Below are 23,944 nucleotides of genomic sequence, written 5' to 3'. Positions count from 1 at the left end.
CTTAGGGGGAAGACTTTAACTAGGGGCGTGCAGATGTGTGAGACCTTTTATTGTAAGAGTGGACAAACATCCCAGATTTCAGGCAAGTTCTGTGGTGGCTGCTTTGGGCTCCCAAACTGAAAAGAGTCAGAATGCTTCTTCATTGTTATTCAGATAAAGGAAAAATTCAATACTGAGTCATTGTTTCCCCTGATTAAAGGGTTAACTACTAATGGATTTGGGGGAAACAGATTGGGAATATTGGAGTATTTTGTTTGTAGCCCAAAGGGTAGGTGTTGCACGCACTGGAGGGCAGAGATGACCCTCAGATCGCCCCAAGCGACAGAGTGGATCATTTCCTAAAGAAGGGGCATTCTCCTGTCTTGGCTCCAAGTCATTCTTGGTTGGGATATAGGCTTACCTGGCACAAGCCCAGGATTAATGACTATATTCTTACTGACAGAGCCCCATATTCGAGTCCAGTGGGATCCCGCGGCCCCCAGCCAGCGCCAGCATGCAAAACAGTAAGTGCCACTGGTCTTTCTCAGACTTCAGCCTGGGGAAGCACAGACCAGCAGGTCAGGGGAGGGCATAGAGGTTCCCGACATCTGTGCTGGTCAGGCTGCCTGGCACGAGGGAAGAGGCCTAGGGGCCTGAGGCAGCTGCGCCCCCCTCCAGGCCTGGCAACCGGAGACGGGAGGGCATTTGCTCTGCAGTTCCAGCTCCTGCAAGAACAGGGCTGGGCCCTTCAGAACAGCCCGTTTGAGTTTGTGAAGCTGAGGTAGAGAAACCCCATCCCCCCAAATCCTGTAACTCACACCCCTCCCCACCTCTGCCCGGGCTCTGACCCCAGAGAGAGGGGCTGGGCTGAGTTGGGCGGGGCGGAGGCTTCTAGTTGCGGGAAGAGAAGGAGGCCCCTTTAGGCACAGCCAAGACTGAATGTTTCCACCATGGGTGGGTGGGGGGTCGGGGGCTCCCCTCCACCAGTTACTCTCAGGGCAGTTCCTCCCCTCCCCACCCCAGCTTTGGGCCTTAGGAGACAAGGAGAGCAGGGCACGTAGGCCTGGGTGGGGTTGAGGAGGTAAACTCAAACCCTGGGGTTCTTAAGGGGCACTGGTGAGAGAAGGTTTACTGGGTCAGGACAGGGAGCTGAGGCCCACCCAGCCCTGGTAGCTGCAGCTGTGTGCGTCCTGGTAGTTGCAGGGCCATAGTGCATTTGATTACCCCTCTCCAGTGTCTCTCATCCTCCCTCTGCCCAGGTGCCTTAGGCCCCAGCCCATCTTCCTGCTGAGTCTGTGGGAGCTGGTATGTGGCAAGGCAAGACTGGAGGCCAGTGAAACTAGGCCTGGGTTGAAGTGTGGAGTCTGGATGCAGTTTAAGGCCTCAGCTGTGGTAGGCGTGTGAAAGGCTTAAGTCTTTTAGCAAGCTTCCCTTGCCCAAGGAAGAGGGTCCTAGGCACCTCATCCATAGGCCCTGGTGGCACTAGCTGCTCCTCATGCTTGCACAGCTGGTGGGCTTAAGGCGCAGGAGAGGGCTCAAATATGGTGAGCAGCCTTAAGGTGAGTTAGTTGTGCAGAACCTGCCAGGCCCTGGGGCTTGGCCCAGAAGGCACCCTTCCTGGGAAGGCAAGTCTGCCCACCTCTCCTGGCAGCAGGGTTCTCTCCCAGCTTAGGCTCCCCAGCGCCAGACTCTCCGCGGCCTGGCCAGGGTGCTCAGGGCCGAGCATTTGCCGCTTCGGTCTGGCTGCTGGGCCCCGAGGGGCACGGGGTCGCGGGCCGGCCTGCAGGGCTTTGTGCCGCTCCTCCCGGGTGTGCACAAGGCGCAGAGCATCCAAATTGACACCATATGTTTTCCTATCAGATGCTTCCTGGTCGAATTCTAGGTACATAATCATCGCCACTGGGCTAGCGCTCCAGCCGTCCCTAGGGAAGGGACATAATGATTGAGGCTTAACCTCTAAAGGGGAACTTAGAACTGCACTTCCTCGCTGCCATTTCGCTGCTGGCAGAGGCGACGTGGCCCTGGCGTCTCCTGGGCAAGCACCCGCCTGCGGTCTCTGTGGAGGTGGCAGGCACATTATTTTTTGCAGTGAGGGGAGAAGGAGGGAGGTTTAGGATTAACCGGCCTCACTCGCCTTGGCATTCACAGACTGGGAATTTCCCAGGCTGTGCATGAAGTTTGGAAGTCTTTCTCTTTCCGGGGCAGCCTTTCTCTTTGAGGGAAAGCTCCCTTTGCCCAAAGGGGAAGCTCCGTAGCTGGAGCTGTAGGTGGATCTTTTGAGGTCAAGGGAAGGCAATGAAGGGAATGTAGAGGAAACCTGAAGTACAGACTAGGTCTTGCTTTGTTGGAGAAACGGTGTCCCCAAGATGTCTCAGCTCGCGCTGGGCCGGGCTGGGAGTCCAGATCCCCCAAATGCCTGTCATTTCTCATTGAATTGAAGCTCTGACCCCACCCCCAATTCAGTCTCCCCCCCCAATCCGTGCCAAGCCTTTGGCTACCCTGAAAATACGGCTCCCCTCGAAGGGCTGAAAGAGTGCAGTTTAATCTTGTCTGAGTGATCTACAAATAGGGACGGAAAGGGTCGTTTTATCACGGTCCTGTTTGTCGTGACGATGCAATTTCCCGGAGTGGAGCACTGTCACAAAGTGACAAGGCTGCCACAAGCGCCCCGACTGATCTTTTCAATTAGCCTTCCGTGCATGATCTGGAGCGACTTCCGCCTATTTCCAGAAATTAAGCTCAAACTTGACGTGCAGCTAGTTTTATTTTAAAGACAAATGTCAGAGAGGCTCATCATATTTTCCCCCCTCTTCTATATTTGGAGCTTATTTATTGCTAAGAAGCTCAGGCTCCTGGAGTCAATTTATCAGAGGCTCCAAGGAGAAGAGAGGAGAGGAGAGGAGAGAACTGGAAAGCTGAGCTGGGAGCCACGTCTTCTCCTGGAAGGGCTACTCTCTAGAGTCGGGGCTGCAGGTTGGAGACTTTTAAGGAAATGGAGATTGGCAATTAGCTTTATTTGTGTGAATGTGGTTTCTGGGGAGGGGGCTACAGAGAGGTGCTAATTTCCTCTTCCTATTCTCTAAGATTACACAATGGGGTGAGGTTTTGAGATAAAGGAGGAATGGGGACACTGTAGTGTGGTCTTTCCCTTTTCGCTTTTTGATTTTTCCTGATATGTATCGTGGGCTGTCAGGAGAGCCAAGTTTCACAGCGAAAGTAGGATAAGGCGAGCTGTGGCTGGTGCAAACAGACCTCCGGACTCCCAGCTCTCGGCCCTGCTGCGGCGCTGGACTACTTTGTGGCTGGGGCTTCTCTGGGGCTCCGACCGTCAAGCGGGCAGTGAAGGCACGGAAACAACCCAGGTCGGGGTTTACTAGCCACAGATAGGCTGTTCTGGTTCTTCTCTACTCCTTTTCCTTCCCTTCGCCCCTCCCTTTCTTTCTTTTTTAAAAACTCCGGTACTTGTGTGGTGCCTTTGCCAGAGTTTGGAGTGTGATAGGAGGAGACGTTTTGGACTCAGGCGTCCAAGGGAGCGCTGAAGGGCTGTAGGATTTGCTGTCATGGTTCCAACAATGTAGAGACCTTGGAGATTCAGTGTGGGTTCCACAGTTTGCTGTGACACTCAGAGGGGACCTCTGAGGGGGTGTTATTTGAGCTGGTTGTTTGTACCTTGTGGTTTCAGAGGCTGGCTGAGGCATTTAAGAAGTGGGGGAGTGGGCTGGGGGCACTGCTGGGCTGGTGGCAGTGGTGAGGTGCCTGTTTTCTTGCTCGTTGGCATGTTTATGGTGCTTCCGCAGTCCGGGGGCTAGAGCACGGCTGTGCTTGAGTCTGGACTGCCTGGTGCTCTGGCAGGGCTGTGGGTCCTGTTGGAGTTTGTGACCGATAGCGGGGACGACTAGCGGAGGCTGTCCCGGGCTGGCAGGGAGCTGAGGGTCCATTGTGGTTGTCTCCTCTCCTCCTCCTCTGCTTTCTGCGTCCTCTTCCTCTTCCCCTGCCCTCTCCTCTCCTCCTCTCCTCTCCTCAGGTCACAGCGGAGTGAATCAGCTCGGTGGTGTCTTTGTCAACGGGCGGCCACTGCCGGACTCCACCCGGCAGAAGATCGTAGAGCTAGCTCACAGCGGGGCTCGGCCGTGCGACATTTCCCGAATTCTGCAGGTGATCCTCCCGGCGCCGCCCCACTCGCCGCCCCCGCGGCCCTCCACTCTCAACGCCCTCTCTTCATTTCTTACTGCAAACGCTGCTAATGATGGACCCTCCTCGCCCACCCACTCACCCGCCCCTGGCCCCACACCACTCCCCTGCCTTCCCGCTTCCCCCTTTCCTTCCCTGTCTCTTTCAACCTGGGTCAGTCACATAAAATAACTCATCTGCTTAAGAACAAAAAATGTATTTGTGTCAATTTAAAAAAACCACTTTTCTCTTTCCATTTGGTAAAAACATTAATTGTGAGAACAGTTTATGAGCTATAATAAGCTGAGTTATATAAACCGGTATCATTCCATTCCCTTCTCCCTCATTCCATGCTTACCTCAGATTTTTAGATATTTGTTTGCATTCTTCATATTCATAGTCATGAAGGATACATATTGAGTTAAAAAGTCAAATGCTATTACTTTTCTCCCTAGCTCACATTTACTCAATTGGGCATATTTTTAAAGAAAAAATAAGTAAAAACTTGGTTTATTTGCCCCTTTTTCTCAGTAAAACATAACACCACTTTAAGCAAGGGCAGCACAAAAAAATTAATCTGACTTCGTTTTGATGCATCTTGAGGCAGTGTTCAAGAAAAGTTTTTTTTGAAAAAACTCATAGTTTTTTTTTTTAGTTCAAACTGTTTGAAAGTATATTTGTAGTTTTTAGGGCTACAAATGTAATTTTAAGAAAAAAAAGCTCTCTATAGTAAGTTCTCATACCATTGAAGGTATATTTTTGTGTTATAGACCCATGCAGATGCAAAAGTCCAAGTGCTGGACAATCAAAACGTAAGCTTGTCATTGTTTAATGCATACTTAAACAATTTTATTTTTGTCTTGAAATTATTAATAATGTGGTTTTCTGTCCACTTCCCCTATGCAGGTGTCCAACGGATGTGTGAGTAAAATTCTGGGCAGGTATTACGAGACTGGCTCCATCAGACCCAGGGCAATCGGTGGTAGTAAACCAAGAGTAGCGACTCCAGAAGTTGTAAGCAAAATAGCCCAGTATAAGCGGGAGTGTCCATCCATCTTTGCTTGGGAAATCCGAGACAGATTATTGTCCGAGGGGGTCTGTACCAACGATAACATACCAAGTGTAAGTTCACTGAGAACATTCCCCCTCCCTGCCCTAAGCTCCATGCTCTTTCTTCTTTACCATTTTTTCTTCACCAGCTCCCCTGACTCAGTATCTTTCTGTCTTTGTCTCCTCCCTGCTCCACGTATGTCTCCTCTGTACCTGGGGATGTTGAGAGGAGCACTCTGACCTTTTTATGATCTGGAAAATGGGAGTCAAGTGTGGGGAGTTGTTCACCTCATTTGCATGCTGCAAAGTAGAGGGCGGAGGCACCTTGGGAAAGGCACTTGAACCAAGAAGGAAAATGAAAATGAAAATCAGGTTCTAAATTCTGAATCACCTGCTTGAAGGTGTCAAACATCCATTTCTGCCCTAATATAAAACAAAGCGAAAAAAAGCTCTAAACCAAGTCTTAATCTTTTTTGGGGAACTTTTTTAAACAAAGTGAAGCAACCATATGAGTTAGGTCACCAGAGACTCAGAGCAGTGGTGAAGGAAATGTCCCCTCACTCACCCACCCAAGTTTCCATGCCCAAATTGATGGGTGTCATTCTATCTATATGTCTCTGCAAATCTACTCACTGTTCAAGGTTGGCTGAGAGTTTCTAATGTGTTAAGGGTGTTCTTTAAGTGGGTGGGTATGCTGAGATGGGGACTTACAGGGCAACTGTGTCTTCAGGAGACACTACCATTTGGTTGGATTTTGCTTTGATTTCCAGGTGTCATCAATAAACAGAGTTCTTCGCAACCTGGCTAGCGAAAAGCAACAGATGGGCGCAGACGGCATGTATGATAAACTAAGGATGTTGAACGGGCAGACTGGAAGCTGGGGCACCCGCCCGGGTTGGTATCCGGGGACTTCGGTGCCTGGACAACCTACGCAAGGTAAAACCCGAGCACCCATCATCAAAACTCTTCATACATACAACCCCTTGCCCATTCTCTTGTCCCGCACCCTTTCTCCTTCTTGGCTTCTGTGCTTGGAGAATTTAGTGGAGAGACTCTTCACAGACTTGGAATACACTGACTTGCACTGTGTATGCAGGTGGTGTTTGTTGAACTATCTGGTTAGTCTGGGAATTCAAGGGTTGTGTATGCCAGGAATAGTATGCACTGGGCTGGTGTGTGTGTGTGTGTTATGGGCAGGAGTATGTGTGTGTGTGTAGGAGCTAGCTGTGTGGTGCCCTATTCAGATCTGCCATTAAAATGCATGGAGAGCCCCCTTGCTGTAGAAGTGTGACAAGTTAACACACTGACAGACTGTGAGGTAAACATAATTGTATCATTTTGCTTTTTGCTGTAATTGACAAATGATGTGACTATGAGTAGGGTGGATATGAAAGGGTGAGCAGCCAGATGCAGGGCCTGGGAGGACAAGGCATTGGAAGTGGTGGTTTCACAGCTAAAGCCACCCCACCATCTCCCTCCTCTCATCTCTGCCCCTCTGAGCCCTCAGTTCCCACTCTCTGTGGGTGGTGACTGCGAAGAAGGATGGGGTGAGCATACTGTCAGCTGGACTTCTGGGTTCCCGGAGCTGCTCTCTGGCTGGAAGGAGAGAAGGGTTCTGGGCCATCCCAGGATCTGTGAGAAGAGATGGAGGAAGACCAGCAGACGGGAGTGCGGTGGGGTGGGTTGGCTGTCCCCTCCTCTGCACACACCGAGGTAGCTTGGTCAAAAATAGGAAACAGTTTACTCCGAAGATTAATCGGTATTTGTTGTCCTAGTGACAAGGAGATAATATGCGGGATAATGGGACGTGGCGTCTCCTTCCCTGGAGCACGAGGAAGCCTGGGGGCTCCGGGCCCGGTTGGGGGCAGTGGCGCCGGAACGCTGACTGGGCTGCCCGCGCCCGTGCGATCTCGAACCGGCTCCGGGTGCCCTGCGTCTCCACCGAGCCGGGCTAGAGAAGGGAAAATCGGTAACAGTATGCGAAATATCTGGTACAAAGGATGCTTCTGTCACTCGCAAGAATTTGTTATGGGAACAATCCTGTCGCTCTGTAATTGCTCATTAGAGAACGTTTTGTTTCTCATTAAGGCGACATGAATAAGCGTCTAGTTGAGGGAGACAGCTGTAGAAATGTTCCACAAGAGACCTCTGGACACGATTCGGCACCAATTGCCAATTAGACATGTCAGTTTTAAGAGCAGAAAACAATATAGGACGGACACTGGGAAGATAGGAAGCAAAGCGCTTGCTCCGTGTTTCCCAGCGCGGCCGCTGGCCCGCCGAGGCCTCCTGCCACGCCGGCCCGAGCTCCCCGGGGCGGCCCCAACCCACGGCCTCCCGCGGCGCGGCGGGCCCACGCACGGGGCGCTGCCTCCGCAGGCTGTCGGCCAGGGCTCACTCCGGCCTCCGGTGAGAAGAGGGGGAGGCAGGCTGAGTGTACTCCACTACCCGCTCGCCTGACCTTTGCAACTGTAGGAGTCACACGTGCGCACACCCGAACTTCGCGCTCCCCAGCAGCCGCCCGCCAGCCCCCGGCAATCTGAGGTCCTGGCGACCCTTCCCCTGCGGAGTCTGGTCCACAGGGTCCGATCCTCGGAAGGACGCGGGGCGCAGTGACCGGGTCTGGGAGGGCTGAGCCCAGAGTCTCCTTCCCGTGGGCTGTCGGCGCCAGGCTCACGTCGGCGTGGGGCCTGGGGAGTGGATCCCCTCCTGCCTCCCGAGCGGGACCCAGGCCCAGAGCAGCAGCTTGGCCCCACCGCTCCCACCAGAGGTGGTGCCGGGTTTGGGCGGCCTGTCGTCCCAGGGAGTGTGAGCGCGGGAAGCGAGAGCCCAATTGCCAGGACCTGGCGGTGATGGTTGCGGCGGGAGGTGGCGCTAGTTCCGGAGCTGTTTAACTTCGAGGCGCCGAGCTGCTAGGGAACTCTGGCTCACCAGCTGCCAGTCGCCCTGCCGCCCCCGCCACCCCACTCCTCGGCGATGTCCCCCGGGCACGGTCGCCGCCCGGGGCTGGGGGGCCGCGGCCGCTGGTGGCGAGCTTCCGCGGCGGCTGACGTGCACGGAATCCTCAGACCTTTGGTGCTAAGGAGGCTCCCCTCCCTCCCTCGCCCCGTCCCAGCCCGGGAGGCCGTTTCGGGTTTTAAAGAGTCCATTACTCCGAAAGCATAAGGCGAGGTTAGGTCTCAGAGGGAGACAAATATGGTTTCCATCTGATCAACGCCATGCGGCGGTGAATAAAATCGGGCCGACGTGGGGCTGACAAGAGACAACTCTATCCAGCCTCAATTCTCCAGCGGTTTGGTGGTTTTAGGGATCACGGAGATTTTTTCTTATCTCCGCCCCTCATCCCCCCACCGCCCATAATACCCAGGCCCTCTATAGGATTTAGTCAGTCTCTTTTTCAACAGATGCTACAATGTTTTGATCCGAGCTCCAGAGCTGAAAAGGTGCCGCAACCGGGTTGCTATCTTTTCTTGCTTGTTTTCCGCCTCACTGATTAAGACACTAAGAAACTAAGGAATGATTTTATTTCCCAGCGTCTTTTTTTTTTTTCCTTCTCTCTCTCTCTCCTTCTTCCAGGAAACAAATCCTATCCCCAGAGTCAGATGGTCCTGGAGCTGGAATAATGGGAGGCGCTTTCACTTGCCTTCTCAGGGATTAGGCTGGAAGGTGGACGGTGCCCATTGAAGCCCCCTTCTTTGCGCGCTCTGAGGGAGCGCCTTTTAAAGAAGATATCTTAATTGTCTGCCATTTAGGTTTATCATGTGGGGCATTTGAGATCCAACTTCTAGTTTTATTTTGTTCAAGCTTTAAAAGTGGAAGGTACAACCACAAAAGGAAAAAAAAAAAAAAAAAGGACGCCCACTCTACGAGGGACCGCTCCCTCGGCGCTTGCTGAGATCAGTTGCTACTTCTAAAGTAGCAAATAAACTTTCAGTGGTGCATGCTCACGCTGCCTGCCGGGTTGGGGAGGGATACTGCTGGCATGGGTTTCTCCTGACTTGCCTCTAATTCTGCTCTGCCCCACCCCAACCTCAGCTTTTCCAACCCCCTTGACTTTCCTCCTAAGTGTCAGTTCTGAAGTCAGCTCCACTCTTGGGTTGGGGTGGGGGTGGAGCGGGGCGGGGGCAGAGGGGTGGGAGCACGTGTAAATCTCCGTATTGTAAAACTGAGAAAATGTCACAAAAGCAAACTAGAGCAGAGAATGCTATCTGCCGGGGTCTTCTGAGGGAGACCCAGGCGGCTTTAATTGGTGAGATCGAATGTGCCAGAAAAAGGACTGGGTCCACCGGAAGGCATGAGTGACCACCCCGGCAAGATGACATTGTGTTCTTAGCGCCCTGAATGTTGAGGGTCACAGATTTTTGTGTTTTCCAAAAGCAGTAAACCAGCGGGCCTTTCTAGCTGCCCAAAAAGGACAATTTCTTAAGTCCTCCTTGTTCTCCTAATCCAAAAAGAAGGGGAGCTCTCCATTTCATTCCCTGAAAACTCATTGAAGGTCACCCAGAAACTTGGGGCAGTAGAATAGCACAGACACTGTGTCTGCACGTGTGAGTTGAGCTTCTGTCCCTCAGCTGAGCAGCCCTCCCCCAGCCCCCCACCTTTCCTACCTAGGCAAGACAACCTTAAAGCGGAGCCGGCTTAGTTACTAATTCTCTCCCTTCTCTTCCTTTTCCTCTTTCTCACCCCTTCTGGCTCCATCCTCTTGTCTTCTTTTCCTCTCAACACTCTCTTCTGTCCTTCTATATACCTTTCTGGCGTCTGCCTCTTCGGAGTCCTCCTCCTCCATCTCTCTCCTCCTCCCTTCCTCAACACTCCCGCACACCCTTCCTTCCTGCTTCCCTCCCCCACCTGGGACCCCGGTCTCCTCCTCCCTGCCTGGCCCCCTCCCCGCCACCGGCCCAATCTCCAGCCACCCTCCCTGCCTTCTCCAACCCCCTTCCCTGGCCCCCATCCCCCTTCATCCCTCCCAGCCAAGCGCCCTAAATAGCATTGAGGCGCCCGCTCTTCGGACATTGATTAATGATGGCAGAGCAGAGGGGTTAACACACTTCACTGAAAAGTCTGTTGACTGGGCTTCTTGTAACACAATGTGGCCCGCTGCACGCCTCAAGAGAATCCTTTTGTTGTCCGCGTTCATTGTGGCCTCAAAATTCTGCCCACGAAAGTTTGCCAACGCTCCTGCCCCAGGAGTTTAATAGTTTCCCTTACTCGCGGGGCATTGTGCAGTGCTGAAAAGCAGCCCCTCGCTATTCAAGTGTTGGTGGTCATCTCAATAGATCTCCAAGGGCCCATATGGTGGCCAGTGCCGATGAATCCGCCTGTTTAAATGGGGAAGAAAGTTGGGGTTTTAAAACATTTCAAAGTTCCTGAAAAGATCCCACTAGATCCTGTCACAATTCCCTGAACTCTTTGAAGGCGCTGCCTATTGTCTCCTGGTTATAAATGATATTCCTGGCCAAGTCGATTCCCACCAAGGCGCTGGGAGAGTCCCCTCCCCCCAAATGGCCAAGCTTCTAACATGGGGGTGGGGGGGTGGGGGCAGCCCCTGTTGGTATCCCTTGGGGACATAGGTCCCAAGGCCCAGGACCCAGCTGGGCCCCGGCGGCCCGGTCAGGGTGGAATCCTTCACTTCAGACAGGCTGTGGCCTCAGGAGCAAGGTGCAAGTGGAGAGACAGCTTGCCCAAGTGCACATCTTGCCCTCCAAGCAGGAAGGGAAAACAATAAAACTTTCTCCTGTTTAATGATAGAAATTACATTAAAAGTGGTGGAAATGCCCTAATTAAAAATGTACTACTTAAATGATATGCCAAGGATTCAGCTGCAGCATAGCATATTTAGCTAGTTAGTGAACTCTCTACTATTTCTTTTTTAAAATTATATGTTAAAAATTTAAAAGAAATCTTACTTTTCTCTGGTGCAACACATTACAAAGAATGGACAGTCCTTTTATCTAAATATAAAATTCCATTTTCAGCAATTATAGCCTGTTCTTGGTGATGATATAATTACAGCTGTGCTCGTAATAGGTGTCAAGGCAAAGCGCACTCATACAATAGTTGAATAAAACTGCAGAACAATGCAAGCACTTCTAAATTCACAACCTTTAAAATGAAATTGACTGTGCAGAATTCAAATAAAAACTAGATAAATATTTTTTTTTAAAGATTACAAGCTTGGTTTGGTTTCCTAATAGCATTTTCTACAAACCTATCAACATCTAATTGATTCGATAGGAATTACTGATTATAGATCAGCTGAAATCTCGAACATCACTCTTCTATTTTCCCAACATAGCCATAGGTAAAATTCTGTAGGGCAAGGGAACTGGGTGAGGCATCTGGGCAATTAAGGTTAGTTATGAAAGAGCATTTTAATTGGAAACTTCAGAGCTGGTTTTGTCATTCAGAAAAAAAAATGTCACTCTATCCATGTCTGTATTGCATAGTCACATGTTGATAAAACAGAAAATGGTGGACAGGTAACATTATGTCACTAATGCCTTTTATGAAAAGAAGTCTGACACTTGGAAATGTTTTGGCAAGATCGTCTGAATAGATTGCTCTTGGAGTTTATGGCTATTCCAAGCCCCTTTTGGAGGCTCCGTGCTATTCCAAATTCTCATACTGTCCTATTCTTTTTGTTCCAGATGGCTGCCAGCAACAAGAAGGAGGGGGAGAGAATACCAACTCCATCAGCTCCAACGGAGAAGATTCAGATGAGGCCCAAATGCGACTTCAGCTGAAGCGGAAGCTGCAAAGAAATAGAACATCTTTTACCCAAGAGCAAATTGAGGCCCTGGAGAAAGGTGATGGAGTTTTTTAAAGTAGAGAAGCAGTAAATCAAACTAAATGCCACATCGTCAGTACAAAGAGCTAAATTTAGCCAGGACCCTTTGCATAGAGGACTGAAAAGCTTTCTTTTTTCTTTACATCTTTTTGTTTTTTTCTCCCTGGGCATCTTCTCAGTATGTGTGTATGTGTCTGTTTTCTTTCTTCTTTTCGTGGACCAGTAATTCAAAGGCTTAAAGTCTCACTTCTCATAAAGAAAAAATGATTTGGCTAATCATTTTTGAAGGGTCCTTAAATGAATGTCATTCCAAAGAAAATTTAGCTTGGTTCTGGTGGGACAGTTCTAAGTACGTACAGTCAAACTAACAGTAGTCACAATTTAAAGGGAATCAGGTGGTGGCAACGGAAGTGGGGAGGTGGGGACCCGCTTGATCCAGGGCTTGGGTGACACGCTGTGTGTCATCTGGCACAACATCAAAAACTCAGCTTACTCTTTCAGAGTTTGAGAGGACCCATTATCCAGATGTGTTTGCCCGAGAAAGACTAGCAGCCAAAATAGACCTACCTGAAGCAAGAATACAGGTACCCAGAGACTGTGGTTTCATGCTTTGTGACGCATATCATTTGTCTTTTCTAGAGACAAAGGTGCTTCTGGGGAACACAGTTGGTTTATTTAAGTGCTAACAGACTCATTCTGCTGCATACCTGGCTGCTGTGGGGGAGGGGCGGGGGTTGGATGGCATAAGTGCCAGGGCCGGGGCTGAGCTGGGAGTCGGTGCAAGGCTCACCTGTTCCATTTGATTTCCAGGTATGGTTTTCTAATCGAAGGGCCAAATGGAGAAGAGAAGAAAAATTGAGGAATCAGAGAAGACAGGCTAGCAACACACCTAGTCACATTCCCATCAGCAGTAGTTTCAGCACCAGTGTCTACCAGCCAATCCCGCAACCCACCACGCCTGGTAATTTGGAGTATTAATACTACTAAGAAATGTGTTTTAACCTGTTTGCCCTTGGCTCTCTGACTCTCTCCCTAACGTCGTGTCCCTCTCCCTGCAGTTTCCTCCTTCACCTCTGGCTCCATGTTGGGGCGAACAGAAACAGCCCTCACAAACACGTACAGTGCTCTGCCACCCATGCCCAGCTTCACCATGGCCAATAATCTGCCTATGCAAGTAAGTGAGGCTGGCGGCCGCCTGCATACCAGGCGCCTGGGAGAAGCAGGGAGGAGATGGTCAGGGCCCACAGACCTCACTGGCTGTGTACGCACCCTGGGGAGCCCTGCTCACTACACTGATCGGCTTGCCCAGTCAAGTCTGAGATGCAGTCAATTCAGTCTTTTAGTTGATTGACTGATTGAGCCATGCCTTAAAAAAAAAAAACAAACCCAAACCTGATGTTCAGTCCAGTTAATTTGCCTTTTGCTTATAGGATATATTAGCTTGATAATGTTCGGTGGGAATGGGGCATGTTTTGAAACTTGTAACAGAAAATGGAAATAATGCTGGCACATTATTAGATAGTAAGGTGTTAGTATACATAAAATTTGTACTTATATTAGTGTGTTCATATTAATGACTATATATCCTGTGTATATATTTTGGACATTATTTAGGATATGTGTGATAAACTAGTGAAGAAGGATAAAAAGATCAGGAATGGGATCGATATTTGCATACTGGGGTACACTTTAACATAGAAGAGGGGCTAGTTTTCTTTTTATAGTTTGCAAATAAAAAAGGGAATAGGAGGTATTTGCTAGAAAGTTAGTGTCTCTGTGCTGTGAATTGTGTAGTGAGTTGGTGGTGCTCCCTAGCTGCCTGGGAGGGTTGATGCTATTCTCTGGGTATAATACCCTGCCTCTGCTCTCAATTCTGTCCCAGTTATTTATCAGCTGCTACATGCCCTAGGTCCTGTACTAGGTTAACCCTTTATAATGGCAGTTATGTAAGTTATGTGGGGTGGATTGGAATTTGGAGCTGGATGGGTTCTTGATGGGAAAAAAAATTGGTCTTCTGATGGCCTTTCTGCAGTGACTTTCCCAGGACTCTCCTATTTGTGCAACAGTGAGAAATGCTGGATGGTATAAGACTGGTCAGCCTGAGCCCTGCTGGAAACAGTCCTGGGGTTACACAGATTGTTTATTCTCTACTGAACATCTTTTGCTGGATCTCTAATCCAAATAATAGTGAAACATTCAGACTAATACAGAAGCAGTTAGAGAAGCAACTTCAGAGAATTATTCACATTTATTTTTATTGCATCTGGATATTATTGGCCATAGTGCAAATGTAAAGTAAGAAAACAGTCCATTAATTGGTGTTACTACAACTATCTTGGAACTTTGCAGAAGTCAGTTTGCCTAGAGGAGGTTATTTCAGGGATTTAGAAACAAATGCAAGCTGAAATTCTGGCAGGGCCCTCAAGGCCTGCTTGCCTCTTTGAACTTGATGTTAGCAGTCATCTGCTGACTTTAATAAGGCCACTGAGTGTCTTCTTCAGTTTTGTAAATTATAGCAATATCTAGGTTTCTGTGAGGATAGCAAAATGTGTGTATGAGAAAACAACTGGAAACTATTAAATAGATGCTGCTGTTCTATTATAGTGTTTCCACATATAGATTGATGCAGGGTCAAGTTATTTCAATGACTTTAAAAAATGACATAACATATAATTAGAAATGTATATGTGTTCATATATAGCATAAAGAAAATAAAAATTGTCAATGAATCTACTGTTCAGAGAAAATTACTCTTTGAATTTTGGGAGTGCCAGAGTGCTGGTCTATCAATTCACCTGATTAACCAGAATCTTTAACCATTTTATAAAGGGTGGGTGTCTCCCTCTGAACCTTTTCTAACATGTCACCCTCTCTGAGAATATAGATCTTTGAATGCTAAATGTGTCTAAAGTTTGCAGAGTGGAATTACACTCTTATCTCCCTCGTTCTTGACATTACGCTTCTATTCATTCATTCCAAGCTTGCTGCCCTGGCATAAACCCCTGTGGGCTCATGAAGGGTTTAGCCCTAGCTCTGTGTTTTTTATTTAGTTATGAGAAAGGTTTATCTCCTCAATATCACCGTTTCAGACTCTTAAGAGGGTAGCAGCATGATTTTATGGCTAAAACACAACCTGAGTTTTAGGGTCTTTAGGGAAGTCCCAGCTAATTCTCAGGATGAGGCTAGGCATTTACGGACTCTTCTGACCACTTTAATCTGAGATTACTTCTGATCTGCCTCTTCAAAGAATCTTTAATCCCATGAGCCCAACCATGAAAGGCTCCCAAGGTCCCTAAACCACATTTTATAAGACATTCCTCCCCCTGTTTTATGTCCCAAAGCTTGAGGTGTGGGATTTGGGGGTCACTGGATTCCCAAATAGATTGGATTTTTAGGGAAGGGTGTGTGTGTTTTTCTGTAGTCCTCATACTATAGCTTCTCTGTAGATGCCAGCAGAGGTCCAAGATGAAAATGGACAAAATCCTATTAATTTTATGGATAGTGCCAACTGTCTAGCTCAACAGTTGTCTGAATTTATAACACTTTCAGAAGTTTGGTGCATAGGCAGCTTTACTCCAGCTGTGGCCGGTGGAAGGACTGTTTGGAGGCTGATCGTCGAGTTCTCTTAAGGGGTGCCAGCACATTACCTGAGGGCATCTTTGCCATGAGACTTGTTGGCAGAGCTCCCGGGGAGGGGGGAGCCCGGGCATGTGGCTATATGGCGGGTTTCTCAGTAACCACAGCTTTGCCTTTCTCCTCTCAGCCCCCAGTCCCCAGCCAGACCTCCTCGTACTCCTGCATGCTGCCCACCAGCCCCTCGGTGAACGGTCGGAGTTATGACACCTACACCCCCCCACATATGCAGACACACATGAGCAGTCAGCCAATGGGCACCACGGGCACCACGTCCACAGGTGAGCCTCCGCTCTCCGCAGGCTGCACAGAGGCAGCCTGTGCAGCTCATTCTGCCAGGTGATCTCCCTTCACTCAGAGGTTACCTAAAAAGAATGTTTATCTCTTTGTTGCTTGCTTCTCTGGGAAAAACTAATTACAAAGGGGAATTCAGTCAAGCTAGATAATAACTTGACATCATATAAACAAAAAGCAAAGTTGTTTTTCCTGAATTTTGCCCTAGAAGTTGTATATGAAGACAAGGCTTGAGAATGTAAATTTTCTGAGGAGAGATTAGCCAAAGCTCACCAAGCATTTTGAGCTGCACGGTGAGAGCTTGTTGGAAGACTTCCCACCCACGTAGCTCCTCCAGGACTTTATGCCTTTCAGTGTGGCTGAAAAGTACCATGTTGGTTGTCCAGAGATAGCTCTCTTGGTCAAGTTCCAAACATACAAACAAATGGAGGTTTTTTCCTTTTCTTTTGAGTGGGAGGACTTGGGCTTCAATAGATATGTGTAAACAGGTGAGCTGGTTTCTGAAGGTGCTGCTTTTCTTTGTAAGACTTGAAAATTTAAAAAAATACAGCTAAAATGTTAGAAAGTATTTGAGTTTTTTTTAACCTACAAATTCATACTCCATGCCTGTCTCGCAAAGGGAGTATCTACATGGTTATCTCTTTCATCCACTTCTAGGACTCATTTCCCCTGGTGTGTCAGTTCCAGTTCAAGTTCCTGGAAGTGAACCTGATATGTCTCAATATTGGCCAAGATTACAGTAAAAAAAAAAAAAGAAAGGATATATTGTATTAATTCAGTCAGTGACTATGTGGACACAACAGTTGGGCTTTCAGGAAGGAAAGAAAAAATGGCTGTTAGAAGCACTTCAGTTCTGCAATTGTGTCCTGTATTGCACCACTGGGGAATGGACTTGAAACAAGGACCTTTGTATACAGAAGGCACGATATCAGTTGGAACAAATCTTCATTTTGGTATCCAAACTTTTATTCATTTTGGTGTATTATTTGTAAATGGGCATTTGTATGTTATAAAGAAAAAAGAACAATGTAGACTGGATGGATGTTTGATCTGTGCTGGTCATGAAGTTGTTTAAAAAAAGGAAACAGTGATCAACAAGCTTTGCCACAAATTTAAGAGTTTTATCAAGATATATCAAATACTTCTACCCATCTGTTCATAGTTTATGGACTGATGTTCCAAGTTTGTATCATTCCTTTGCATATAAGTAAACCTGGAACAACATGCACTAGATTTATGTAAGAAATATCTGTTGGTTTTCCAAAGGTTGTTAACAGATGAAGTTTATGTGCAAAAAAGGGTAAGATATAAGTTCAAGAAAGAAAAAAGTTGATAGCTAAAAGGTAGAGTGTGTCTTCGATAAAATCCAATTTGTTTTATGTCAAAATGTAAGTATTTGTCTTCCCTAGAAATCCTCAGAATGATTTCTATAATAAAGTTAATTTCATTTATATTTGACAAGGATACTCTATAGATGTTTTATACACATTTTCATGCAATCATACGTTTCTTTTTTGGCCAGCAAAGTTAATTGTTCTTAGATATAGTTGTATTACTGTTCACAGTCCAATCATTTTGTGCATCTAGAATTCATTCCTAAACAATTAAAAGTGCTTGCAAGAGTTTTAAACGTAAGTGTTTTGAAGTTGTTCACAACTACATATCAAAATTAACCATTGTTGATTGTAAAAACCATGCCAAAGCCTTTGTATTTCCTTTATTATACTATTTGCTTTTTAACCTTATAGTGTGGTGTTACAAATTTTGTTTCCATGTTAGATGAACATCCTAAAGCAATGGTTACTTTCATACATAGTCTATTTAAAATCCTGATGATCCTTAAAGAATTCCCTGTTTCATAAATCAGAAATATTAGGGAAAAAATTCTGCTTAAAGCTGTGTATAGACCTGTGCCCATTTATACCCACAACATATATACAAAATGGTAACATTTCCCAGAAAGCTGTTTCATTCAAAAGCTCAAAGTCTAGAAATAATTAAAAAAATGCAACAAGCTATTAACTAGGAATTGTCTTTTGAATTAGGGTTGGCATTTTCAATCTGGACAGATTTCCACTGTCAGCCTATTTCAACAGCGATTTCTCTGAAGTATATTCAGAAGTAGATTTCTTATACAAGACTCTGAAAGCTGTTCCCTTTCTCAGATAGGCCCTCTCCTTTTCTCTCTCCCTCCCCTTTGCACAAGAGGCATCATTTCCCATTGAACCACTACAGCTGTTCCCATTTGAATCTCGCTTTCTGTGCGGTGTGGATGGTTGGAGGGTGGAGGGTGGATGTTGCATGTCAAGGAATAATGAGCACAGACACATCAACAGACAACAACAAAGCGGCCTGTGACTGGCCGGTGGGAGTTAAAGGCCTTCAGTCATTGGCAGCTTAAGCCAAACATCCCCAAATCTATGAAGCAGGGCCTATTGTTGGTCAGTTGTTATTTGCAATGAAGCACAGATCTGATCATGTTTAAAGTGGCGGCACGCAGGGCAGGAGTGCTTGAGCCCAAGTAAAGAATGGAAAAAAATAAGCCTCCTTTGTTGGGTAAAAAAGGCCTGTCTGAGACTTTTATTTCTGTCTGTCTGTGCAACATATAAGTCAACACAGAAGTTTTCTTCTGCAAACTTCAGTCAATGGCCAGGGGTAGGAGCAGTCGAGAGTAAATGCTTGCACAGGCAGACACCTCTGGGGACAAAGACACACTTCCATGGAATTGTACTCTGCTCTTTTTTTGGGGGGTGGGCGGATGGGGTGGGTTAAGTCCCAAAGGCAAATGATCAGAAATACAGAAAATAATTGGAAGCCATGAAAATTAACTTTCTAGCTCAACATCTATTTTCTAATTAAGGAATTACTTGTGAACAAATAATTGTGAATCATTTCTCCAGCATGCTGATATTCATAATTTTATTCCATCAGAACTGCTGCACATTTAGAGACACCTTCCTAGGCTGATTAGTTTTCCTGTGTTCGCGTGTTTTATTTAATGCGTCTGCACTGTATGCTTGCATGCTTTGCAGAGTGTGCACACATATGTACTGTCAGTACAGTTACCCATGCAGATATTTTTACCTCCTGACATTTTGCAGCCTACAGTCCCTGAGGGATGTGTGCCTGGGGAACTATCACAGAAGGGCTATGTGCAGTGTGTGCTGCAGCTGCTGGCTGGCTGACTTTTCCCCCCAAGAAGGGAATTTCCAACTGGCTCTGATTTGGGCCTTGGTCAGGCAGCTAGTGCTGGCCCAGGGCTCTATTGTGTAGAGGCACAGACATTGGAGAACTGGGTGTGGCACTTTGGGAGCAGGAGCTGGGAATGGGGGAAGGGGAGTGTTGTGGAAGTGGATGGTCTGTATATGTGCACTTGGGTATGTGTACATGCCCTCTGAGAGTCAGCACTGCCAGGGCACTGTGGCACAGTCCGCTTGAGTCTGAAGAGTGGCTGCTCAGCTGCAGAAGCCCTCTGGTCTTGCAGGATGGACCGGCTGCCTCGCCTTCTGCCCTTGCCTTAGGGACGGGCGCTTCCTTCTGAATGGTGCTCCAGGGCCTCTCCCAGGGACAGCGTGACACTGTGCGGAGGCAGTGCCCAGGAGGTGGCCTTTTACTCACTGCTGAAATAATTTATTTGTGTTTATTTACTGATAGGTATATATTTACCAGTGGGGATTCTGCAGGGATGCTTTGATGTGATTTTCTATGATGGTGACCTTCTATCTGTGATATCCTCAGTAGAATCACAAGACTAATAAATAGCCTATGATTTTTCTCCAAACTTGATGACTTACGGAGACCAGGGGAACAGAATTGTAACTGAATGTCTGAGTAAGAAAGATTCAGATTACTCTCAGTTAAACCAATGCTTCTTACTATAATGAAATTCCCAGAATATTTTCCCCCCAAAGCTGTGCCTCCTAACTCTTAAATGGTATGCAACTTGGCTTCCTCTTATGACTCACAATCATTTCTTCCCACTTAAAAAAAAATCATAACTAGGTTTCCTAACATTCATTTATATAGTATAATTTTAAGGTTCAATTTGTTCTGTGAATTTTTGTCATCTTAAGATGATGTCTATATTCTTCTCTTGTTTCTTTTTGCTCTGGGCCTTAATGTTGACAAGATTAAAAAACAAAACAAAACAAAAATGTTTTCTTCTCTGTATGTTTGACTCACCAAGGCCAAATACAAATTCTTAGGTTTCTCAAGAATAAATCTCATCATTTTTTTTTCCTACCTTGGTCACAAATGACTTCACTAACCAGTTTTAAACTTCAACTCTAAGTACTTAGAGTTAGTATTGCTTAAATTTGATGGCATTGATGGTGCCTATCTTTGGAAAACATTACACGATGTTTTAGAAATGACATTCATAATAGGTTTAAACAAATGAATAGGGTCCCCCCCCTTTCCTTTTGTATGTTTGTATCTGATTCTTTAAAATTTAAAGATACGGAATTGATAAGAGAGTGTTGCTCCTTTTGAAGTAGTTATTTTGTCTAGTGTTAGTATTTGCAGATCTTGGAGGTGGAGATAAAGAATAAATGGAAGAAAGGAAAAGTGAAAATTAGTGGCTGCTAAAAAGAAATTTAGAAGGTCTTGGAAGTCCAGCACCTGAGTAGAATGCAATAGTCAAAATATTTGCCTCATGTTAAAGAAAGGCAAATCTAGCATAAGAAGTGAATACCACATAGGGTCTTGAAGTTTTAGAAACATTTAAAAGATATGAGGACATTTCAAGTACTATGTTTGGCATTGTCACCTTCATATTTGTATCTTTGCAAAAAGCTGAGAACTGAAAAAATGTGTGTTAATACAGTATATATTCCGTAATGTATCAAAATGGCCTGTAGTCCTATATTGAAAGTCAATTTTTTTATGTAGTGAGTTATTAGCAGCTGGATAATTGATGATGTTCTCAGAAGGAAAAAACATATTTTTAGTGTGGGCTTTTATGGGAGGAAGACAAAAAATATACATCCCTCTCCAGTAGCTTATTTTTACAATAAGTGATGCCTAGTGAATCAGAGCAACAAAACACTTGGATCTGATTTTTGGAAAGCCCAGGTACTATTATTTTTCAAAATGCACTTTTACTGAGTTTTAAGTTTCTTTTATATTTAAAATAAGGGTTCAAATATGCACATACAATTTTTATAGTATTTATCTATTTCTAAAGCATATATTAACTAGTAATGGGGTGTTAATTTTATAGACTTGGTAGTAGCCAGGGTAGTAAATCAATGACCTATTAAGTATTTTTGACAAGCAATTTACATATCTGATGACCTCACATTTCCTTTTCAGAGTCAAATGCTATGTAATCGTTCTGTTGTGTGTTTGTATAAAATGAATCACAACACGGTAAGAAAAAGGTTAAGAGTTATTAAAATAATAACCCTACTAAAATATTCATTTGAAGTTATTCACACTGTTCATAATGCTTTCAAAGGACATAACAAAGCTTTTGTGGAGTATCTGCACATTATTTGTTATCTATGGACTATACTGATTTTTCGAAGTTGCTTTAAATTTTAAAAGCATCTTTGCTTAGTATAAAAGCCCTTCAATTTTAACTGACAGATCAATTCTGAAATTTTATTTTGAAAAGAAAATGGGGAAGAATTTGTGTCTTTAGAATTAAAAGAAGTGAAAAAAATAAACCAGACACTCTAAAAAAATAGAAGAAACCTGATTTTTAGTACTAATGAAATAGCGGGTGACAAAATAGTTGTCTTTTTGATTTTGATCACAAAAAATAAACTGGTAGTGACAGGATATGATGGAGAGATTTGACATCCTGGCAAATCACTGTCATTGATTCAATTATTCTAATTCTGAATAAAAGCTGTATACAGTATGTGTTTATGCTACAGTGGGTTTTTTTTTAAGTGACTGACATTCATCATATTGGTGAGACAGTTTAAAAAACCTAGCCTTTGTTTTCTACAATGTTGTCAAGAACAAATAAAGTATAATTTGTGGTATATTTAAAGCAAACTGCTTAAAAATGCTAGTTAAAACTGCTTCAAGTTATTCTAACATAGTTGAGATGTATTTTGGAAATTCAATTTCTCCTAACAGATGTTAAACAGCTTTGTAAAAAATTAGACTCTTTACTTAAATATGCAAGTTACTTTTTAACTATTTGCTTTTTGCTATGTGTGCAAAGCTTTGAGAATATGGAACTACATACAATTAAAAACCTAGTGTTTTATAGGAAAACTAGTTCTGTATGCTATATACCCCCAAAGACATGTGTGTATAAGTTATAAATATACATACCAACCAAAGTTCATAATTAACAAAGGGTTTACACGATACAGCGGAAATCTGAGTGAGCCTCAATTTTCTACTTTGTCTCAGACCTAAGTTCTGTAAAAAAATCTCTCGCCAAGCTTCAATGCTTGTTTTCTTCCCAGTATCCTAGTGTTAACACAGCTGTCAGTCTGAATTTCAATCCTGAATTATGTCTGTTGACATAATTTCATAGTGCTGACTTGAGTTGTTTAGGATTATTAAACAGAAGACCACCAACTTCTTTTTCCATGCTTTCTATCACTTGAGTTCTTTATATTTAATAACTGCTATGCAGACTAGTTATCTTTACTGTAGTCTTAATCCCAAAATATTATTTTGTCTTCATCAATTTAGTATGGATGCATAAAGGCAAATTCATTTGATTACAATCTACATATTAGCAAATGAATTTTTAATTAAAAAAAACCTTTGCATTTTTTGGCAGCAAGTGACCTTTTCCAGAAATGGGGAGAAAATGTGTTTTTTTTCATACAACTTAGAATTTCTAATGTTTTATATGCTACTTGCTGTGAAAGACTGCTTTACCTTGAACTAAGTGCCTTTATACAGATACAACGATAACTGCTATAAGGCAGCTTGAATCTTTTACATTTTATTTGTATTATTTGAAAAGAAGATTATGTGTTTTCTCTAGATATAGCACAAAACAATTTTAAAATGAAAGCATTTCTGCTGTACTACTTCTGTGTAAAAAGTTGGTTTTAAAAATTGAAGAGCAGTGGCCTCATTCTGCAATCCTGTGTTTTTCAAGGATTGGAGGGTCAAATTGTTAAGAAAAATATTTACATAAGCTATTAGCAATCATAATTAGAGTGTCATATCATTTTGCATGCAACAGCTAAGGAGGAATCACTAGAAGTCCAGGTGCTTCTTGCCTCCGGCCATCATGCCACAGCCTGGGCCCAGCAGCTTGGCGGTTTCTGCCAGATCCTGTTTGCTTGAGCGGCTCACTGTCTCTGACAAGTCTGGAGGCAAATGCAGTCGCTATGGCAGAAGATTTCAGGAGAAGGAAAGAAAGAAGAAAAAAGAATAATTAATTTTGCTCTCGCTAGCACACTTCAGGATACAATATTATGCTCTGTTGATCAGCATTTAATCTTGCATATAAAATTCCTGCTAAAACAGTTCCTCAGGCTGAAGCCCCATATAATTACATCTTATTCTTATACTAGATTTAAAAAATTATTGCCATTATAGGAACTGGACCAGGAGTCCTAGTGGACCATTTCCAGAGTCCATACTAAATGTATCTGGATTTAGGTAGAAATGAAATCATGTAAATGCATAAATAAAAGCATAATTGGAAAATACCACATAATCATGGCAGAGTTGTTTTTTGGCTTTGTTTGGTTTTTGCCAGGGCTCCAAATGCTATTTTTTTTATCGAATTTAGCTTTGCATCAATTACATGTTCCCATGTTGCCCTTTGTCTATTAAGTTGACCTAAGGACTCTATTTCCAGGCTATACTTGTTCTAGGAACTTATGATTTTCACAGAAATATTGACATAATAAAAAAAATGATACCAAATGGTCCATATTTTTCACATGCTGAGATAAGTTAGCTATAACATGTGTTCCAGGTCTTGGTAAGTCTGTTCCTGTGCATGCTGGTGGATTATATTTTTAAAAGTGTAGTGTAGCTTTGAACATCTCCCACCCCTCACTGTTTTTCTGCAGATACAGGTTGATTTAAACAGACCCA

General features: G+C 44.9%; 2 protein-coding genes across 8 annotated transcripts in view; one reads left to right on the top strand and one right to left on the bottom strand.

Annotated features, from left to right (window-relative positions):
* On the top strand, window positions 1-16,947 carry PAX6 (paired box 6). Of its 4 annotated transcripts, XM_037019445.2 has the most exons (12): window positions 1-82; window positions 443-503; window positions 4,004-4,134; window positions 4,920-4,961; window positions 5,056-5,271; window positions 5,970-6,135; window positions 11,847-12,005; window positions 12,488-12,570; window positions 12,797-12,947; window positions 13,045-13,160; window positions 15,750-15,900; window positions 16,571-16,947. In XM_037019445.2, exons 2-12 carry the CDS (start codon window positions 494-496, stop codon window positions 16,654-16,656), a joined length of 1,311 nt encoding a protein of 436 aa, XP_036875340.1. In that variant the 5' UTR covers window positions 1-82; window positions 443-493; the 3' UTR covers window positions 16,657-16,947. The 4 variants fall into 4 exon arrangements, with proteins under 4 accessions (XP_036875340.1, XP_036875362.1, XP_036875324.1 ...); XM_037019467.2 differs by lacking the exon at window positions 4,920-4,961; XM_037019429.2 differs by lacking the exons at window positions 1-82; window positions 443-503 and adding an exon at window positions 2,495-2,952.
* Window positions 16,948-17,615: 668 nt separating this feature from the next.
* Window positions 17,616-23,944, bottom strand: part of ELP4 (elongator acetyltransferase complex subunit 4) — a 252,442-nt gene continuing 246,113 nt past the window's right edge. For all 4 annotated transcript variants that reach the window (XM_073216359.1, XM_073216360.1, XM_017664036.3 and 1 more), the window contains one exon: window positions 17,616-23,224. In XM_073216359.1, the coding sequence (XP_073072460.1) occupies window positions 23,079-23,224 (146 nt within the window). In that variant the 3' untranslated portion in view covers window positions 17,616-23,078. The remainder of the gene's footprint in view (window positions 23,225-23,944) is intronic.

This window comes from Manis javanica, chromosome 11 (assembly GCF_040802235.1).
Source record: "Manis javanica isolate MJ-LG chromosome 11, MJ_LKY, whole genome shotgun sequence".
NCBI lineage: Eukaryota > Metazoa > Chordata > Mammalia > Pholidota > Manidae > Manis > Manis javanica.
The sequence above is the reverse complement of the archived record's forward strand: the minus strand, read 5'-3'. Positions and strand labels throughout refer to the sequence as shown.